This window comes from Trichomycterus rosablanca, chromosome 8 (assembly GCF_030014385.1).
Source record: "Trichomycterus rosablanca isolate fTriRos1 chromosome 8, fTriRos1.hap1, whole genome shotgun sequence".
NCBI classification, from domain to species: Eukaryota; Metazoa; Chordata; class Actinopteri; order Siluriformes; family Trichomycteridae; genus Trichomycterus; species Trichomycterus rosablanca.
The window spans coordinates 8,014,665-8,034,073 of NC_085995.1; the positions used below are offsets into that span (position 1 = coordinate 8,014,665).

Sequence of the window (19,409 nt, forward strand, 5' to 3'; positions counted from 1 at the left end):
GAGGGAGCAGAATTCAGGGTGAAGTTTCTGAAATGTTTTGTAGTACACCTCCCGTATGTGAGTGTATTTTGGACACTCAGTTAGGAAGTGCAGCTCAGTTTCTGTGGTGTTGGTGTTGCACTGTGTACACACTCTTTGTTCCGTGGGGAGCCAGGAGTTCTTGTAGCGTCCGGTCTCGATGGCCAGCTTGTGAGCACTGAGTTTGTATTTAGTCAGTGTGGTTGTCACTGTTGGGCCTTTGAGCAAGGCCCTTAACCCCTGAATTACTTAAACAGTATACTGTCACAGTACTGTATGTCACTTTGGATAAAAGCGTCTGTCAAATGTACAGAATCCAGGACAGACAGACCAAAAACCCTTGTTGAGCAAGCCAAGGGCGACAGTGGCAAGGAAAAACTCCCCTAAAATTATAGAGAGGAACCAGACTCAGCAGAGACCCCCATCCTCCTTGGGTGGCCTGGAGAGTAATTTGAATGAATAGGATTTACACAAATCATAGATACACACAATTAAATTGAACTAAAAGTTATAACTAACAAAAAATATATAATAATAATGTAAACAATTTGGAGTTCTTCATTATTCAGTCCAGTCTGTAATAATGTCTGTAGTGAGTTCTGAACATTTTTAGTGCCAACAAGCCAGGTTCCCGTGATATCTAGCAAGAGCAGCATTGTTGGCACAGTTGAATACATTTTGAACCAACTGCAGTGTTTTTTATTTGCCTTTTAAATTTGTACAGAGCACATTTACAGCCCACAGTTAGAATTTTATTTAGTTCATTGGAAATCCTGGCTTCTGGAGAACTCATTAATCCTAAAATTCCAGTTTATTGTTTTCCAAAAATTGTGGTATTCATCGCTCAACTTTCCAAGAGTGGTCTGTAGGACTCTGTTTGTGGGATATGTTATTTATAAAACTGTTTTCAGGGTGGAATCCAGGGTTTGAATCATCACTGTTTTTTCGGTCGGGCGTCTACATACAGGCACAATTGACTATGTCTGGGGGGAGTTGGTGGCAAAGGCCCTCTAATGGACTGGGATCCTGTCTGGGATGTGTTATTGTACTGCACCCAGTAATTCTGGGGAGCATACCTGGCACAACACTGACCATAATGCAGCTGTAGTAGAACTTAAAAATGCAATGAAATAACTGTTCTTATATCAGCAGTGACACTAATATTTTTAAAATCTCTTCTATTATAGTAATACACACATTGTGTTGCTGACATGGTAGACAAATCATTTCTAAAATCAGATCAACTGTTTATTATATGAACAATGATGTGTTGGGGTAAAAGGGGCTGCTACATAGCAAAATGATGAGCTGCATTTAGTTACTGTATCCTGATCAAGTGTATTCATATTGTAGGTGACCCCAGTAACAGCTAGTAAGAATGAAAATGTAAAACTGCATGGAATAAACTGGCAAATAAGTATGTAGTGCTTTTGACATTATGTGGGCCACACAGCACAGTGAGGGTTCAATCTTCACTTCTGGTCACCTCCAATCAAATCTTGCCTGCAGTCATCGTCAGGGAGATTGGCATATTCTCCCAGTGCCTGTGAGGGTTTCTTTTGGGTACTTAGGTTTCCACTACCTCCCCAAAACACACAGGAGTATTAACTATTCTACTGCAGTCCTGATCAGGATAAAGCGGATATTAAAGAATGACGAATTAAAAAAAGTCAGATGGTGCAACTTTAAGTGCTTTATTAAAATGGCAAACAAAAAGAACAGATCATTTAAGTATGTACTGTATATTTTCTATACATTAATATAATCATAAAAGGGATTGGCAAGAAGCACAATTCTTTAGCACATACAAGCACGACACACTAAATAGAAAGAGAAGCATTTCATACAAGTCAGGGCATTCAGTTTGATCTTGTCCTACAGTGGGGGAAAGAGGAATCAATGATCTATGGCTTTGAAAAAAAGTTGGAAATTTTTTAAACTGCTCTCGAAATTAGAAAGCATTCTTCCGCATTTAAACCTTTAACCTGACATTTAACCTGACTGTTGCCCTCGAGAGGGTCGATACCTCAATTACAACAAGAGATTAAAACAACATCCATAGCATTTGTATAACATATATGAGCTTACAATTTACTACAAACTTTTTATATAGCAACAAATTTAACCGTTTATGATCACTACAATGTAATATTTCCACAGAGACATACAGACAATACAGTGATTAAATATGCAATATGAAAGTGATAGTTTTCTTGGTTAAAAGTTAAACAGAACAAACATAAAAAGCACTATGTTTACAGAATGTCTAGGCACAGGAAGGTGGACAGTCGAAGAGTGTTGTTTTTCATTTTCTTTGACTAGCACAATGGTTAAAAGTGCCTTTTAATTGCATTCAGTTCCTGTAAATCGGGACTTTAGTCTTTTTTCAGTCCTAAGTGCAACCTTCCAAATTGCAGGCAGAAGGTTTGGGACCATTTTCAGTATGGCCCAAAGGTGCATCGATGTGTAGGATCCTAAAAGGACTCAGTCTTTCCCTCACTACTAGGACAAGTGCCATGGCAACAAAAGTATTGGCTTTCAAAGCAGTTGCAGAGTACAGACTGTATACGACATTTAAAATAGCAAAGTTTGTCTGGTTTCTGCTGTCGGACTGTGAGTTTTGGAGCAAACGTACTGAGATCTTGAGAATTATTGACAGGTTTTTGGGAATGTGCGAGCAGTGAACACTGAATGAAACCAAACACAGAGAAAAAAACTCTTTAGAACCAGTAGCAATGCTTTCTGCTGTAATCTGACCCTGATGTTGGTGGTGTACTCTATTTGGATGATGGTCAGGCCCAGAAAGTCAAGACAAATGTTTAATTCTGTCATACTTTCTGCAATCTGAAGGGGGCAGAGCATCACCAGTGCAAGTTCACATGGGCTGAAATCACAAGGAGTCTAATGCTGGAGATCTTAATACAGTTGAGCTACTAGAACTCTGAACGATTTATTTTTATCATATACGAACAAGCACAGCCAAGTACAATGCAGTGGGTACCTAAAATTATAACACATAAGGAAAAATAAGAAGCAGGTCACCAGGCAGGTTATTTATTCTTTGGTTTCTAGATACAACACGTGACCCGCATATCTTTTAGGGCCATGCTTCTATTCAAACACCACCAACACACTGTAGGATCAGATCTAGGCAGCTTCAGTGCTCAGGTATTACACTTTTTTGTAAACTATAACTACAAAGCATTTTAATTATTTTTTACCCATTTTATCAGCAAGCATCGTCATGCTCATGATGAAAAAAACAAGGGCATCAGCAAACACAAAGTACAAATTCATCCCTCAAAAACAACATCTCTTGAACAACCGAGTAAAAGAACAGTTTACCTGTATTTCGAACAATACAGTCATCTGATTACATTTGTACCAGTTTTTAATATTATATATACTTATATTTGAATTTATTTATGCATATTCAAAATAAATTCTGAATATTTTCCATCAGTTATGTACATAAGTGCAAACGAGGTGAAGAACACACATTCGTACACTGATAAGGGGCGCAGCAGGTCCCAGCACAGCTGGGCTAAAGGCTGGCGAGAGTGCACAGGGACAGAAATGAGACAAGGTTTTAGCAAGGTTCTAGCTCACTACGCCCTAAATAGGGACCTGCTCCAGATCTCATCGATTTCAAGATTTCTGCACACATTATCAGAACAAGTCTTCCTGTCTTTAAGATATTTTCTGGAAACGACCGGTCCAGAAAGCCCTTTTTTACAATGATGATTTCACACCTGAAGTGAGACTGTTTTGCACCACAACATTTTTCTTCTTTACCAAATTAATGAGGTTTTTAAGTTCTTTTCATACAACAGTCCCACTGCCTTGTTTTAATCATTTATCTCAGGCAGACACCAATCCCTATAGGGAAACAAATCATAAAAAAATAATAATGTCACCAAATGGCCTTTGGACTTTATACAAAATAGGCAATTATCTTTTAATCCAAGATATGATAACACATTCCCTTTCATAATAAGTTAACCTTGTACATGAATTCAATTGAAGTGTGAAAAAATTCACAATTTAAATTTTTAAAAGGTAGCCATGTTGTAGTTTTGTTGCCATAGCAACAAACTTACTATCAAGTAACAATGAATCTATCATTGTAATACAAATGTGTATATAGATTAACATTTATATATATATATATAGCTTTATTTTTAGCTTATACTAAGTACACAAACTATTGGATTATTTAGATTATTTTCATTTCATGCGATGACTTTCTACGCCGATTAAGCAACTGATAAGAACTCATTCATGATTAAACTAAAACATTTCGTTTTAGAAATGTTAAACACACCTTCACAGCAAAACAAGTGACGTAAGTTGTGAAGATGCAGCTAAAATAAGTACCATTAAATGACATTAAGATCAAGCGATAACTAGAATGGAGATGAAGTTATAGCACTGGTGCATTTGTAATATGTACATAAAAGATTACCTACATTATACTTGAATATACACTTTTTAAAAAGTGAGTGTTCTTAAAATGCTAAAGCCCCAAACGGGGCATGTGTTTTTTTTAATCAAGTATTTTGTTGATTCCAGCTGGATAGCAGTTGGAGAAGGCATAAGTGGATATGAAAGAAAAACGTGAAAGAGAGAGAGAAATAGATAGATAGAGATAGAGAGATAGAGAGAGAGAGAGAGAGAGAGAGAGAGAGAGAGAGAGAGAGAGAGAAAGAGAGATCTAAACCTTGGCTAGGCAATAAGAGTTTTTCACCTACAAGAAATCCATTATACAAATCATCAGCCAACACTCTCCTAAATGTTTATAAAATGTGTACAACACAAAAATGCAATATTCTCGTAACACAGTATGTTGGCCTGTAGATTTTGCATTTAACCTCAGGCTACTCTACAGAATTTAATCCTGCACACTTATCATTTTTTCCTTTTTTCTAAATCGCCATTATAAAGTAAATACGCTTTGGGCCGAGTTTCAAACAAAAATTTAAGACTATGACTTTATAACATTCATCTTGACAATCAGGTTTATTCCTGGGTCTTAAAACTTTGTTTAGAACACAGGCCCAAAAATCTGATTGGAGAAAGATGGTTTACAACAGACAGAAAATACATGAACATATACTTTCCAGGTCTCCTTTTAAAAGGTGCAATGTTTGTCCATTTACATTTGCTTTATAGTATGGCTATCTTTACAATCAAACAGCACAGCTGTTTTAAATAGCGGCGACAGCGGCAACTGAAAGGTCCTTGACATGAGTCTCCGTAGATTCTTCTTTTTCTTTCAGTCCTTCAACAGTGAATGGCATTGAGAGGATCTCCCTCCCACTTGATATGTTTTAATGCATGGTTCACTTCAGAAGAATTATCAATCAGGCATCCTCAAGCTTTAACGACATTCTTCTTGTCCTAAATGTCACATTCAGTGTGTATAAGGCCCATTCCTAGTAATGTTAATGAGTGAGTGAGGTTTCTCAGGTCTACAGTTACAGCTGATCCATCTGCTTTGCGTTTTCTGTATTAATTTTTCTAAATGTTATTAAAATGTTTGTAAGGCTACAGTCAACCACAATATTCTAGCTTTTTAGAGTCTTCTGACTTTGGGGGGAAAAACTGCTTTAAAACGACTCCAATATCCAATTCCAAATGAGTTCCAATGGTGACCAGTGAGAGGATAAACATATATAACACTTTAGGACAAATAATGCAAACCCTAGTTGATTTATACTCAACATCATACTGTGTTCATTCATTCGAAACAAACTGCAAGCTCCAGCTAAAGGGTGTAAAAGGTCTCTCAGTAACTTGAATTAAATCCAGCCATCAAACCATGTAACTGGTAAGCGTGGACATGTTATTTAGAATAGATACGGTAAATCCAATTAAATGCTACAACATTGTGAAAGGGAATTAGAAAAGATGGAAAGCCTAAAGGAAAGCAGAGCATTAATGATTGCATTAGCTGGAAGGGAAATAGCCTTTTCAATCAAATCATACAGCTTCTGGCCTTGAAATGTAATCACTGTAGTCCTTTCTTTTAGCAGTGATTGGCACAGAGTGACCCTGCTCTGGAAGTCATTGGCACATAAAGCAGCACAATCGAAATGTGTTGAAGAGAGCTTGACTTGCTACAGCCATGCAAACAGCAGCATGATTAGTGTTAATGACTAATGTATCCAGTGCTATAGGCCTGTCACAATGATTACATTTTAGCTACTTACTGTCTTACACCTTGGGGAAGTTTGAGATTTTGTCATATAAAACCCTTTACATTTTAAAAAAGCATAATAATGTGCAACATTGCACCTGTAAAATTTAACATTAATATAAATGATGTATTATTTAGTGCTGTCAAGTCAATTTGGACTTAGTTTGTGACCATATGGGTAAGTATTTGTATCGTCTGTCATGGCATAGGGATACCAAATCCATCACGTCTTTGTATTGTGTACAAATAATCATAACGATTTAACAGACTTTTCCTTCTTGTTGACTTCATGCTAGAATAAATACTTAATTAAATATTAGCTACACAACTAGTCACAAATAGTTCATTAGCTCTTGACCAATACTGATGGCTGAAATACTGTATGACAGCACAGTAATTTCATTATATTAATAAAGTTTTTGATTATGAACTGGCAGGAAATAAGACACAGACTGGCTCTTGGCAGAACAAGAATGAAGTAACTAGAGAAGCTCTTCAGATGTAACAATTTAGATAAAAACTGTCCAGACTATAATCTGCTCTAGGGTTCTTTAAGAATGTTAAAGCTGAACAATAAAAAAGTGGGACAGGATGAATATTAATGCTTTTGAATGGTGCTGGCAGATAACCAAACCTTTTATTTTGGACCAATTATAAGAAGAACTATTTCATTGGAAAAGACAGTTATGCTTGGAATATTTTAAGGTAAACTAGGAGAACTAGGCCAGCAACAAGAACGATTACGAAGAACGAATACAATTAGGGAAACAGGTAACTAGCCATTAAGAAGACTAAAGGCCCAAACAGTAAACACTATCCATACAGTCGCAAAATGAGTATGAATCGTCTTGATAACACAAAATAATAAATGTTATATTATTACAAAATATTACAGGTGCAACGATGCACATTATCATAAATTTTTTTTAAATATATGGGGTTTAATACGACAAAATCTCAAACTTACCCAAGGTGTAAGACAGTGAGTGAATGAAGGGTGTTTTGGCCAGAGATGGGTTGTATTTCTGGTTAGTTAAAATGAAAGATGATTTCCCTGCATCAAAATGAACGAAACAGGGTATATATCTTGTGTGTATTTATATATATATATATATATATATATATATATATATATATATACAGTATATATATATACAGTATATATATATATAGTTTATTTTACTTAAAATCAACAAAAGAGCGTGTGCGCTGGCATTTTTTAATAAGCTGGTACACCCTTTTTGATGCTTAATCATTGTAATTAGGTGATCATTTTATAATTGTGACAGGCCTAAGAACAATAGAATTTTGAATATACTGTATATTTTCCTGATTTTCACACGTCATTAATTTTGGGAGCATTTACCAGTCTGAATTCTGTCTGAGCTCATTTTAATATACCCTGCACTGCGTATTCTGTAAGCAAGAGAACATTTCGATGAGACGTGCACATCATCCCCAAATAGAAAAGTGCTGAAACTCTGTAAGGGGAATTTTGGTTGTTGTCGTGCTGAGAATATCACAGTATGGACGGTTCCAAGATCTCGTGTTACTGTGAGATGTAACAAACAGGGCTAAGCAATAAGCACAGACAAACAGACTGTCACACAGTAGGAGGGACAGAGCCACAGATTTTGGCAAGAGTGTCTGCACTGTGAGAAAAGACAGAGGTAGAGACAGTCTCCATCACTGTGCATCTGATAAATCAGGTCTACATGTCCTTGACATTATTTAAATATAAAAATGATCAAAAAAGGGAGTTTTTTTCCAAAGGGGGCAATGTTCGGGCTTAGAAGTTGCACTGTTCTGATGTACCACCCCAGCTGCTGCGCTGCCACTATCTTTTACAGTATGAGAATCAGACCCATCCTGAGCTAATCATCCATCAGACCTTCTGTGCAGTGCCGGCTAAGGGATGTAATCCGATCCTGATCATCAGTCAGCATGACTACGTATGATAGGATATGCTGGTGCACTTGTCTATTCTAATTAAGGGGTGAGAATTAAACCTCTGACTACCTACATCCACAGAGAAATCCAAGTCAGAGAATAAAGAACTCTCCAGTTATCATATTTTAGCTTGTCAGGATTAGTTTAGGATTAGCAAATTACACTGTTAGCAGACTTTCAATTTAAAAATCATCTTTTCACGTTCAGGGGGACGTTAAAAGCTTTAAGTATTTTGTGGTTTAGATGTCAGGAAAAGCCTTTTCCAGAAACGGCAGCCTAATAACCAGAAGGCAATTTGGCCAATAATGTGAACGAAATCCTACAATGATGTGAATAGTTTTCCATTAAAGAAGCTCAGTGTGAGAATAAAAGAAACTAACACCTGTAAATGTATCAGATAAAAGAGCAAATAAAAGAACCATGAGTGCTTTTAAAATTGACCATGCAATTACCCCGCTCCCCACCCACTGATATAAGCATGTCTTTGTGCATAGATGTGCACATCAATCACATTCTTGTGTTCTCCACACAAGCTGTTGCAGAGTCACATGTGCTGTCAGGTGATGTCGAGCCTCAGCTCCACTCCTCCCGCTGGATCCATTAAGCCGGGTCTGAGACCTTACTGTCGCTTGAGGATGCACCATTCTGAACAGTGTTCGTGCATGTCTACAAATCTGTATTTGTATGGCTGTGAATTTGACGACACGCTCAGAACCAGCGTCTGGCTGCGCTCAAGTCTCCTTGCATCATGGCACGCTTCCTTAAAACAGTTAAAGGTCCAGGATGAAGTATTGCCTATTTTAGGATCAGCAAACCTTTTTGTCGTATTATTTTTTATGACATAGTTGGGTGTCAAATTAGGCACATGTTTGTTGCATTGACTTTTCTGTGGTGTGGTTGGACAGGGTCGTGGTGATGGTGATGTGTTAACTGAGGTTACGGCCGAGGCTTACTGAGTTCAGGCTCACCGGGGCTGCGACCAGCAGTTTAGGGACTGGACATAGGTGTGTTTCTACAGGAATGCAGTGGAGGTCGACGGGGTCAGCAGTCAGTACCTCGGCGGGGTCTACTGAAAAACAAGCACACACGAAATAGAAAGAGAAGAGGGAAGAGAGAGGGTTGAGAAAGATTGAAACATTTTGGGACAGTTATGACAAAAATGCAAAGGCAAGCAAATGCAGGAGCTGAAGAAAGGCTGGTTTTGCATGAACGCTAACTGTCGGTTTATCGGTTAACACTGAATATTACGACCTTTTTTCATTTTATCCTTTAAACACAAGAGACTGTTACATCTGCATGTAAATACGTCACTGATATGGTTTTACATCACAGGAAATTAATACTGTCTCCTCTATATTACACAGTAAAGGTGGAGGTCATTTTTAAAATCGTGATAAGACATAAAACACTAAAACAGCGGTTCTTTAACTTTTTTCTCTTAGACCCCCTATGTTTAATTTTTTTCTGGGACCCTCTTGACATGGGTTATGATGTTATTTTTACACTTTTTAGAAAGGATGACAAAAGGTATTGTCTTCTTGCTCATGGGGAATTCAATGAATCCATGATGAAGATAAATATCTTGGTATTTTCTGATTTTGGTTGATGTTTTAGGTTTAATTCTGGTGAACTGTTGGTGGGAGCTTCCTCACGTGGGTCTGGGTGTGCATAAGCGGGATCTGCATCAACAACTGAATTGGAATCATTCCTAGTCTCCATCTGTTGATCTTTGCACTTCAGATCTCCTGTGTGCTAATAGCCTATTGATTTTCCAGTCCAATCACATGTGTTTATTTTTACTCTTCTCAGTCAAATGCAACAGGGCCCCCTATAGGCTCACTGAGACCCCCCCCCCCCCCCCTTAGGAGCAGGTTTTGTGGTTTATTAAGAACACATACCTTGTCTCATAAAGCACATTTACAGGGAGGTTAAAATGTATTCAGCCACTTTGTTTTTGTTATTGAATTGAATATACTTTCAGTGCACATATTCACCTCAGATCTACAAAATTAGCACTTATAGTGCCCAATTCTTATCTACAAACCCCATTTCCGAAAAAAAAGTTGGGACACAGTGTAAAATTCAGTAAAAAAAAAAAAAAAAGGAAAAAAAAGTGATTTGTTAATTCTCTTGAATTTTTATTTAACTGATAAAACTGGAAATAAAAAATTCCAAGTGTTTTTAGTAATCATTGTATTCTGTAAATATAAACACTCCAAAAAAAGTTGGGACAGAGGCAAAATAAGACTGAACAGTTTTAAACATATTCAAATTACAGTGTTCCACAATAAGCAGGTTTATGGGTAACAAGTGAGGGAATCATGATTGGGTATAAAAGAAGACTCCACCAAATTATCAGTCTTTACAAGACACTGTTAAATGTGCATGACCTTTGAGATCTGGGATGGCACTGCCTTAAGAAACCGTCATGCTACTGTTAGAAATACAATCCCATGGGCTCGGGAGTACTTCTGAAAACCACTGTCACTTAACACAGTCCACCTCTGCTTCAAGAATACTTTATTACACAAAAACAAAGCCGTACATCAATTCTATGCAAAAATGGCTTCGAGTTTTCTGGGCTCGAGCTCATCTCAGATGGTTAATTAAAGCCATAATGGATGATTAAAGCTGTGGTGACAAAATGAGCATAGCAAGAGATGGGCTCCAGTCAGTGTGGTAGCTAAATAAATGTAAAAAGCAAATAAACTTAAAAGCAAGGTATGTGTACCTAATAAATTGGCCTGCAGAACCCCAATCAATAACAATCAACTTGTGACATACTGTACTTATATTACAAAACACTGCAATGGTCAAAACAACTTGTACCTGGTGACAAACTGGTTCCTAGAACCAATAAAGTAGATAAGAAGGGACCCTACAATGTTTCCCACTAGATTACTGCATAACTGTTTGCATCCTTGGGGAAAATCTCTGCCAAATACGGCAAATTGCACGACTGGGACCCAGACCTGTATCCCTAGTGCATCCCTCATTACTATTTGTAATGCCACAAATCAACCCGAGATCCTCAAAAAGCTTCAGACTGACAAAGAAATGAACACGAACACTATAATGATTAAACTACACACAGGTATAGTAGAGTGGAGCAAAGAGCAAGGACATTTAAGACATTTGAAAAGACAAGGTGAAGACACACAAAGACAGGGTGACACAGGGCTACACAAAGGCTCCTCACTGGTCCACAGAGAGTTCATATTCAGCTGGGTTTTACTAGCACAAACAGCCAGCTCAGGTGGGTTGCCTATGGGCTAAAGCAATGCTCCCGTGTAAAGGAGGCTCGATTATAACAGCTGAAATACATAATAAGTAGTACTAAATAGTGTCTTACTATTTTCCACTGAAATGCAATAAGCCTTAAAACAAACAAACGTAACAGATTGGTTCTGCGGGTGTATCTTTAACGTCTGTGGACCAGAGCTGGATGCCGTACAGCTAAAAAAGAGAAGAGGCCAAAATGAAGGGGCAAACCTGATTGGAGGCGGCTGATTCGGCAAAAGGAACATTGGTGACTGGGGTCGTAGCCGACGAAACAGTGGAAGTGGTGGCACCGTGCATCATGGGAACTTTTTTCAGGCGAGTCAGACAAGAAACAAGGGAAAGGGGGAGGTGGAGGGGAGGAGGAATGTTATGAGTACCATGACATAATATGCCAAAGGAACAGGTGGAACAGTCATGGCAACTAGCATTTATGTACTGCCAAGATGATGTTTTCACTCAAGAACAAAGACATGCCAGTAAAACCTCATGGTAACACTTTATAACAAACGTGAGTGCACACATTCATATGTATTTATTTATCTTTAGCTACAGTTATTATTACAGTTATATACAGTTATTATTAATTTATTTTATTTACATCCCATGTGTCAAACACAAGGTCTAAGGGCAGTTCAGGCAAAATCATTAAAATTTTACATTAATATTAACCTACAATGTGCTGCACTACAATCCCAGCATGCACTTCAACATTATGTGTGCTTCAACTCCCTTATATTATCAACTTTTTTTGCACTTTTATATTTCCATTGGAAACAGTGAGGGTGGGAGGAGTAGTAATTGGTCGTGTCTGAGAGACTGAGAGAGAGCTTATAGTCCAGATTTAGCGTCATCTGATTTCCACCTTTTTGGATGCTTAAAGAAGCTTTAAGGGGAAGAAGATTTTCATGTGACAATGATGTGAACACAGCAGTCTGAGTTGAGATTTTTCAATATATGACCCTTTAGGTGCTTGAGTAAAATGGTCAGGGTTGAAGTGAGACCTGAGCAGAACTGAGCGCAAGGCGCAAGGGACACCATGCATAGGGTGGCAATCTATTCCAGCCTCCCCCAAGAGATAACAAATAATATTTGTGTAGACCTGCCGATAGCTCAACAGCTCAAACTCCATTAGCATAACAGACCAGTGTGCCACCCAAAAATCTCTATTAATATTATTAATTAGGGTGAACAATTAAGATAATTGATTAGGATTTTCCATAGCAATTAAATGTATTACACATTTATTACATGTAATGCCATATCATTCTTAACATCTTGATTGTAACTGGTCAATTTGGTTGAAATGTCGTAACACACCCTAGACAGGACCATCCATCGTGCAGCATCAGCCATTCCCCCTCCCAGACATAGCCAATCAAGTCTATATATAGACACCCGAGCGGCCGCTGTGGATTCGATCCCTGGACCCTAGCGGAAGTGAGATAGCACAGTTTTGTTGCTGTGCCATCCGGGTGTCCCAAATCCTTCACATGATTAATAAAGCAGTTATGTTATGGGTCACTTTCTAAAAGAAGATGCTTTCCATTCTGTTTTCACTTTTATTTAGAGCAACATTGAGCTGGCAGCATTGATCAAATGTCCAAATGTTTCCAACTAGCATTTGATTTAAAAAACTGTATTAAATGTTTAAAAAACGGCTTTTTAACTGCTGTTGTTATAAAGTGTTACCAACATGATAACCAACATTAATACATATTGTACTGCAGTTCATCACCTAAGACAGTCATCAAAATTACACAATCCAATCAGACTGAAACATCTGATAGTTGTATTTTGATGGAGCTGGACTATGTGTTGGAGAAAAGCAAAATGAAAATAAAACTGGCAAACACAGCAGGAGATGTGGGATACACACACACAATGCATTCCAGCAGAAATCTAGCACTAAGTGTAATGTGTCTTATTTGAGTTTTTATACATTAGTTTCTTTGATTTGGCATTTAATAGTTAAACCAGTCAACGTTGTGTCATAAAGTCATGTTATTCTACTTTATTATTGTGTGAATGGTGGATAAAGGAAATATGTGTGCTAAACTACTCGTCTTTATTGGTACAGACTGCTATCATATGGCAGATGGCAACCCATTATAGCATGATAAATGAACATCACTAAATAATAAAGACACACAGTTCACCTCACTAACACACACACAGAACTTTGTGTAAACACCAGAGTGTGTCTGTAAATAGATAAACTATGTGCGAACTCGCTTTGATTTGGCCTTGGGGCATCGACTCAGACTCAAGTATCTACGTGATCAGTGTATGGGTATTAGTGTGTGTGTGTGTGTGTGCATGTGTGTGTGTTTGAGGGGGCCTGGACTCTACCCTCACCAGTGTGTCCGGGCCCTGATAGATAGCGGCTGTTGGGGGGTCGGCAACTGCTCCAATCCCGCCTCTCCCAGCGCCCCTCTGCCAATGGGCCGGGCGGTTTGAAAAGCCCTACAACAGATTTGAAGGGGAGATGTAGGAGAGGAGAGAAGGAAGAAGAAAAGGAAAAAAAAGGGTAGAAAGAAAAACAGGAACCACTCTTATTGGTTTAGGGATAAGGACTGGCTCGCTTTTTAAGCTCAACAAAAATGAACTGAAAACTGCACCCAAAGCCAAAAGAAATCTACAGACTAACAGCAGACTGGAAAGCTGAAAAGTAAATAATGATAAGGTAACAGAGAAAAGAACCATGACTGTTTTATCCAGCCTCGGCTACTAAAATGATTTGCTCTTTATTTATTTATGGCTGTTTAAAACCATCGAGATTTATATAGGAGCATAAGTGGTTAATCGCAATGGCATCATACCGCTTATATAACGTTAAAGCAGTTGGAATATTTAGCTTTTTAAAAAAGTAATTGCCCCCTCTCCTGACAATCTTCTTTACTGCACAGTTGTCAGACTATATATGAAAATTTCTCATAATTACACATAATTTGGTACTGCCCTCTTGGTTGTTAAATGCAATTGTAACTTATTCTGATCATTAGCATCAAAGTCAATTAGTCATTTTCAGTGTTTTTACAGAAACGCCACATAAAACTGTCTAGAAATGGTAACAATGAATGTCTGAGGCTCTAGGACTTCACTAAAAAAAGTTTAATCTATTATTCTTGGGTTGAATGCAAGATCATCTGTCTATAAGCTAACATTAAGGTGGAATTGGGTTCTGTGACAGGAGAATGTTCTCTATGTAGAAAATCTAAAAGCAGGGGCTCACCTACCATGGCCTAGTCAAAGTTATAGTTCAAGTAATATTAATGTTGTGTTCTTTGCTGCTAAAGATTGTGCAACTGGTTATGAGGGGCAATTATGTGTTGTCTTACTATTTAAGTTCTCTTTGTGTAATATATATATAAATCATATACATCTTTGTTTATTTGAGATTCAGCATGGTCGCCCCTTAAATGTTGATTAAATTTTTAAAGGCTGAAAACAGGTGCTTCTTTAAATAAAGCATTGGGCTTCATCACTGGAAGTTATCATAATCTGATTTTTTTCTGCATGCCCTGCACCCACACAAGCCAAGCAGATCCAAAAGCAAACATCCAACATGTGTGATGCCTTTTAGTGGCAGCAATGGAATCTCTGGCTGAATTCACATGATAAGCTTTTTGTGCTTCGTTCACCACCAGGCTGTTTGGATTAAAGGTGGACTGAATCTTATTAAAAAGATACAAAGCTACAACAAACAATTCATGGATTAGAATATAAGTGATTGCTATCTATGATGCAAACCCAGTACTACAGTTTCACAGCTCACTAGTCCCCATGCCGCATTTTTTCTCAGAATGTTACTCTGACTAAAACAGTTAAGTACAACGGGTTTTGTAAATCAGTGAGAATCAGTTTTTCTTTGTCATGTCTATGCTTTGCTTCAGACTGCGGCATATAAACAACTCATCTCATCGATGGTGCGTTGAAAAGGTCAGCGGCAAACTGGGACAAAGTTAGAACACTAAAAACTAAGCACAGCAGCAAGGAATAAAAACGTCAAGTCAATGCGGCAAATCTGTTTAGAGAGACGCAACGGCAAGGAAAGCAGCACTGCCTCACTCTGTATGGAACAATGGCAGAGCGGTTTTGCCACATATCATGTGAATGCATGTCTGGAATATTACCATATGCTGCATGTACACTGTCACATTATTATGACCACCAGCTAATATCCAGAGTAACCGCCGTGTGCAGCATGGACAGCAGCTAGACAGGCTGGGAGTGACTCAATAAGGTCCTGGTAGGTTGTCACAGGTATCTAGTAATTAGATCACTGGTTCAAACCGCACCACTGCCAGGTTGCCACTGTTGGGCCCTTGAGCAAGGCCCTTAACTGTCAATTGCTTAGACTGTGTACAGTAAGGCAATTTGGATAAAAGTGTCTGCTAAATTGTTGCTGTTGCAGCACGGGCCTTTGTGTCTGCTGAGCACCTGATGAAGATGCTGTGAAGCCTTTCAAGTTCCTGCTTACTACAGTTGCGTAGCCTACAGCTCAAATCAAATCATCTCAAAGATTACCCCTGGTCGCAGAACCCAATTCCACCTAGTGTTAGCTTATAAACAGCTCATTATAATTATTGAAATGTATTGAATTTTCCTGTTTGCTAAAGAGCTTTGGAACAGGGGAGCAGAACTAACTCATTAGGAACTCTTCCAAATGTATCCATGCAGACAAGGAAGCTGGCACACCATGCATGTAGAGCCCAGAAGGAGACGGAGAAGGAAAAGGATGGAAGAATTAAGGAGGAAGAGGTCAGTGAATGACTTGACAGAACATGAAGGGTTAGTGGATGAGCTAGAGCCACGACGGTGACCGCAAGCCATACAAACAACACTTGGGGGTACAGACAGGACATTGACACAAAGAAACACATCAAAGTAGTTCGTACCAGCGCTGACGAGACTAAAAGCAAACTTTTTTCTAACATAAGAGTACTCAAGATGAGGACATGAAGGGTATGTTTAAAAAACCTAGTGAGCTTTACATCATCTTACATGCTGCCTAGAAGAAAGCTGTGTAAATCCTTAGCTACCTTAAAATGCTGCCTATTAAGGTGCCTTAATTCTAAGCAATAATCAGATTGAATAATGAGAGCAGCTGATGCTTACTAAGCAGTGAAGACAATCCCAGCATTCAGTGCGGCACAACTTTTCTCACAAAAACGTACAAATATGGCGAAGAGTTCTTTTTAAATCTAAATCTAAATAAATAAATTCTTGTTGCTTTTTAATTTGTATAAAAGGTACAAGTGTCATTTATCTGCAAATTCAGGCTTATCAGTGACAATTTAACTGGTACACAGAGGAAGACATTAGGTGGTTATTATTGGTTTAAATGGCCGGAGGCTAACTGTGTAAGCTTAGTAAACGAAAACTGATGTGATGTAATCACCGTAATCACTGTCTAAGTAGAGCGTCTAAATAATCTGCCTTTTGAGTTTGATGTCTTATTAGAATATTCTCTACTTAGGCAGCTGCCTAAATAGGCAGTAGGCAGCAAGGCAGCTCACTAGGTTTTCAGACAGACCCAAAGCGCAGACTAAGATTTTAAAGAGTAAAGCACTCCAGGGATACTTAAACATTTACTTGAACATCAGCCACCAGAGCCATATAAAACATCTCTCTCCCTCCAAATTTACAGAGCACTTCTAATTAGTCGATTTGGTTATTTCAGCCACACCCAATGCTAACAGGTGTATAATATCAATCATACAGTGCTTGCAGTTTCCACTGACAAACACTGAGAGTAGAATAGGCCATACTAAAGACCCCTTTTGCTACTTTTTATGCATTTTCTCCCCTTTTCTCCCAATACTAGAGAGCCGATTTGTCCGTCACTGCTGGAGACCCCTATCGCATCCGAGGAGAGTATATTTGCCTGACACATGCTCCTTCCAACATGTGCACAGTCCACGACCCCCTCTTATTCCCAGCACCTCAGTTACTTTTAACACGCTATTGTATTCGAATGCCACCTGTTCAACCAGTCAGTTTTCCCGGTTAGAGCTACCACCTCAAGTATAAATGCTGTTATTGTAAATTGGTAAAGTTTAGGAGCAACAACAGCACAGCTGCAAAGCTAGGCCACACAAGGTAACAAAATTAAAATTGCTGAAGTGAGTTGAAACTGCAGTATGAAGTGGTGTAAAGCACATCAGAATTAGACTCGGAAGCAAAAAAACTGCAATCTTTGGAGTGACTTATTCCACTGCACTATTTGGCAATTTGTCAATTTAATGTAAAAATGTGGGTTTAGTTGGTTTAGACACTTTTTAACATTAATGACAATTACTTTGGGACAGTTCAGGCAAGGTACTTTACTGTTTACATTTTCAAACATCCAACTTGTCATTCATCATTAATTTTTAATACCTAATGGGATGTTTTTCCAAAGGAGAAGAGGTTATAATGGTAGTAATAGGGAACCAATTTTATATTCATATGTATTGATTTTTATTGAGATGTTTATGTGTACAAACTTTCCCATGTAGAATATAACAATTAGTATTTCTATGCCGAAGAATTAGATACTGTCCAACCTACAGGCCAAGTACTGAATCCAAGTACTGAGGCCAAGATTCCAATCTAGTTGTATCCAATTACCCAATGGCATTTTACCTCCTCTCCTGCTGCTGACCTCCACTCCTGACCGAGAAGGGTCATGACTAACACACGCTCCCTCTGACACGTGTGCAGTAGTTGACTGCTGCTCACCATCTGCATAAAGCAGGTTCATATGGAGATCCGTATTGCACACAAAGTCACACGATGATCTCTATTATCTCCTGTCTCTGTGCAGCTGCCATCAATTAGCCAGCAGAGGTCGTAATTGCAGCAGTTATGAGGAATCACCCATTCCCACTTTCGGACAAGCCAATCATTGTCTGTGTAGGTGCCCGACCTGCTGGTAGCAGAGCTGAAATTTAAACTAGTCATGTTTTGTTTTGATGTAAGCAAACACGTGATACCTTTCCACTCTCACGCTTTCTCTTAATTTCCCCCAACTTTTCTCCAAATCTATTTCATTCCAATTTCCTGGCCTCTTCTTTTACACCAGCTGGTGATGGATTCTCACAGTGAGCTGTACCTTGTATGGAGAGTCAGTGCCCTGACCAGACGTTGAGGTGGCATTTTGTGTAGAAAGCACACCAACTTTTAATGATTGTCTGTTGGCCGCCCAGCCAACCAGCACAACCAACAGTTCTGAAATGTTTACATCATGCCAGTATTAAGCTGATCTCATCTTTTGGTGAGAATATGTGGACTGTAAAGAACCAACCATTCTTTCAATTCTGGCAAGTAAAAATCAAAGAGTCAACGATCCAACTGGAGTTCTGCCAGAAGCTTATTGATGGCTATTAAAAGTGGTAGATCAAGGTAAACAGAGCTAAGGGTCACAAAAGAAAATATTGTTTGTGCTTTTTGTATGTTTTAATAGCAAATTTTAAGCCAGGAAAGGCAGAAGTAGTGTACCACTGATTATGTCACATACAAATAAAGACTGTCATTATAAATTATGTCTTGAAGTGTATTTTTAACCTTTCTTGACAAATTAAAAATAATCAATCAGTCCTATTATGCATCGTATAATCCACATAGCTTTTTGTACTTTACTACTAATACATTTACAAGAAAGCCTATGAGTTTCATGTAAAGCATATTTGCGATACAGCAGACTCCTCTACGTATCATTAGGTATATGGAGAGCAGTTAGCGGAGGCGACATGCAGTGCCCAGAAGCATTGCAGCATCTGAGTACAAGTAAATAATGCAATGCAGCATTCAAACTCTGGCAAAGCTTAGTGTGCGAGTTACAGGGGACCAATTAGCATGACTTTTGTGCACAAAGTGGACTACCAAGAGAGACGGAGATTGCATAAGCTTAAAGGAGGACAGAAAGCAAGCAGGTAAAAAAAACTGGGACAGCGTGAAGCAATAAAGTGAATGTGCA

The 19,409-nt window shown here is 38.4% G+C and overlaps 1 protein-coding gene and 1 long non-coding RNA gene across 9 annotated transcripts in view; one reads left to right on the forward strand and one right to left on the reverse strand.

The window, feature by feature from the left end:
* Positions 1-7,428: 7,428 nt before the first annotated feature.
* mbnl3 (muscleblind-like splicing regulator 3) overlaps positions 7,429-19,409 on the reverse strand; it is a 54,886-nt gene continuing 42,905 nt past the window's right edge. For 2 of the 8 annotated variants that reach the window (XM_063000438.1, XM_063000439.1), the window contains exons 7-9: positions 13,805-13,912; positions 9,121-9,236; positions 7,429-8,927 (exon numbers count right to left, since the gene is read on the reverse strand). In XM_063000438.1, coding sequence (XP_062856508.1) covers positions 8,787-8,927; positions 9,121-9,236; positions 13,805-13,912 — 365 coding nt within the window. In that variant the 3' untranslated portion in view covers positions 7,429-8,786. Of the gene's footprint in view, positions 8,928-9,120; positions 9,237-11,659; positions 11,755-13,804; positions 13,913-19,409 lie in introns of those variants that run through there. The other 6 variants (XM_063000440.1, XM_063000441.1, XM_063000443.1 and 3 more) reach the window with 6 other exon arrangements.
* On the forward strand, positions 13,987-18,938 carry LOC134319338 (uncharacterized). Its single transcript, XR_010013491.1, has 3 exons — positions 13,987-14,132; positions 16,130-16,210; positions 18,516-18,938. It is a non-coding gene; the product is annotated as an uncharacterized LOC134319338 (long non-coding RNA).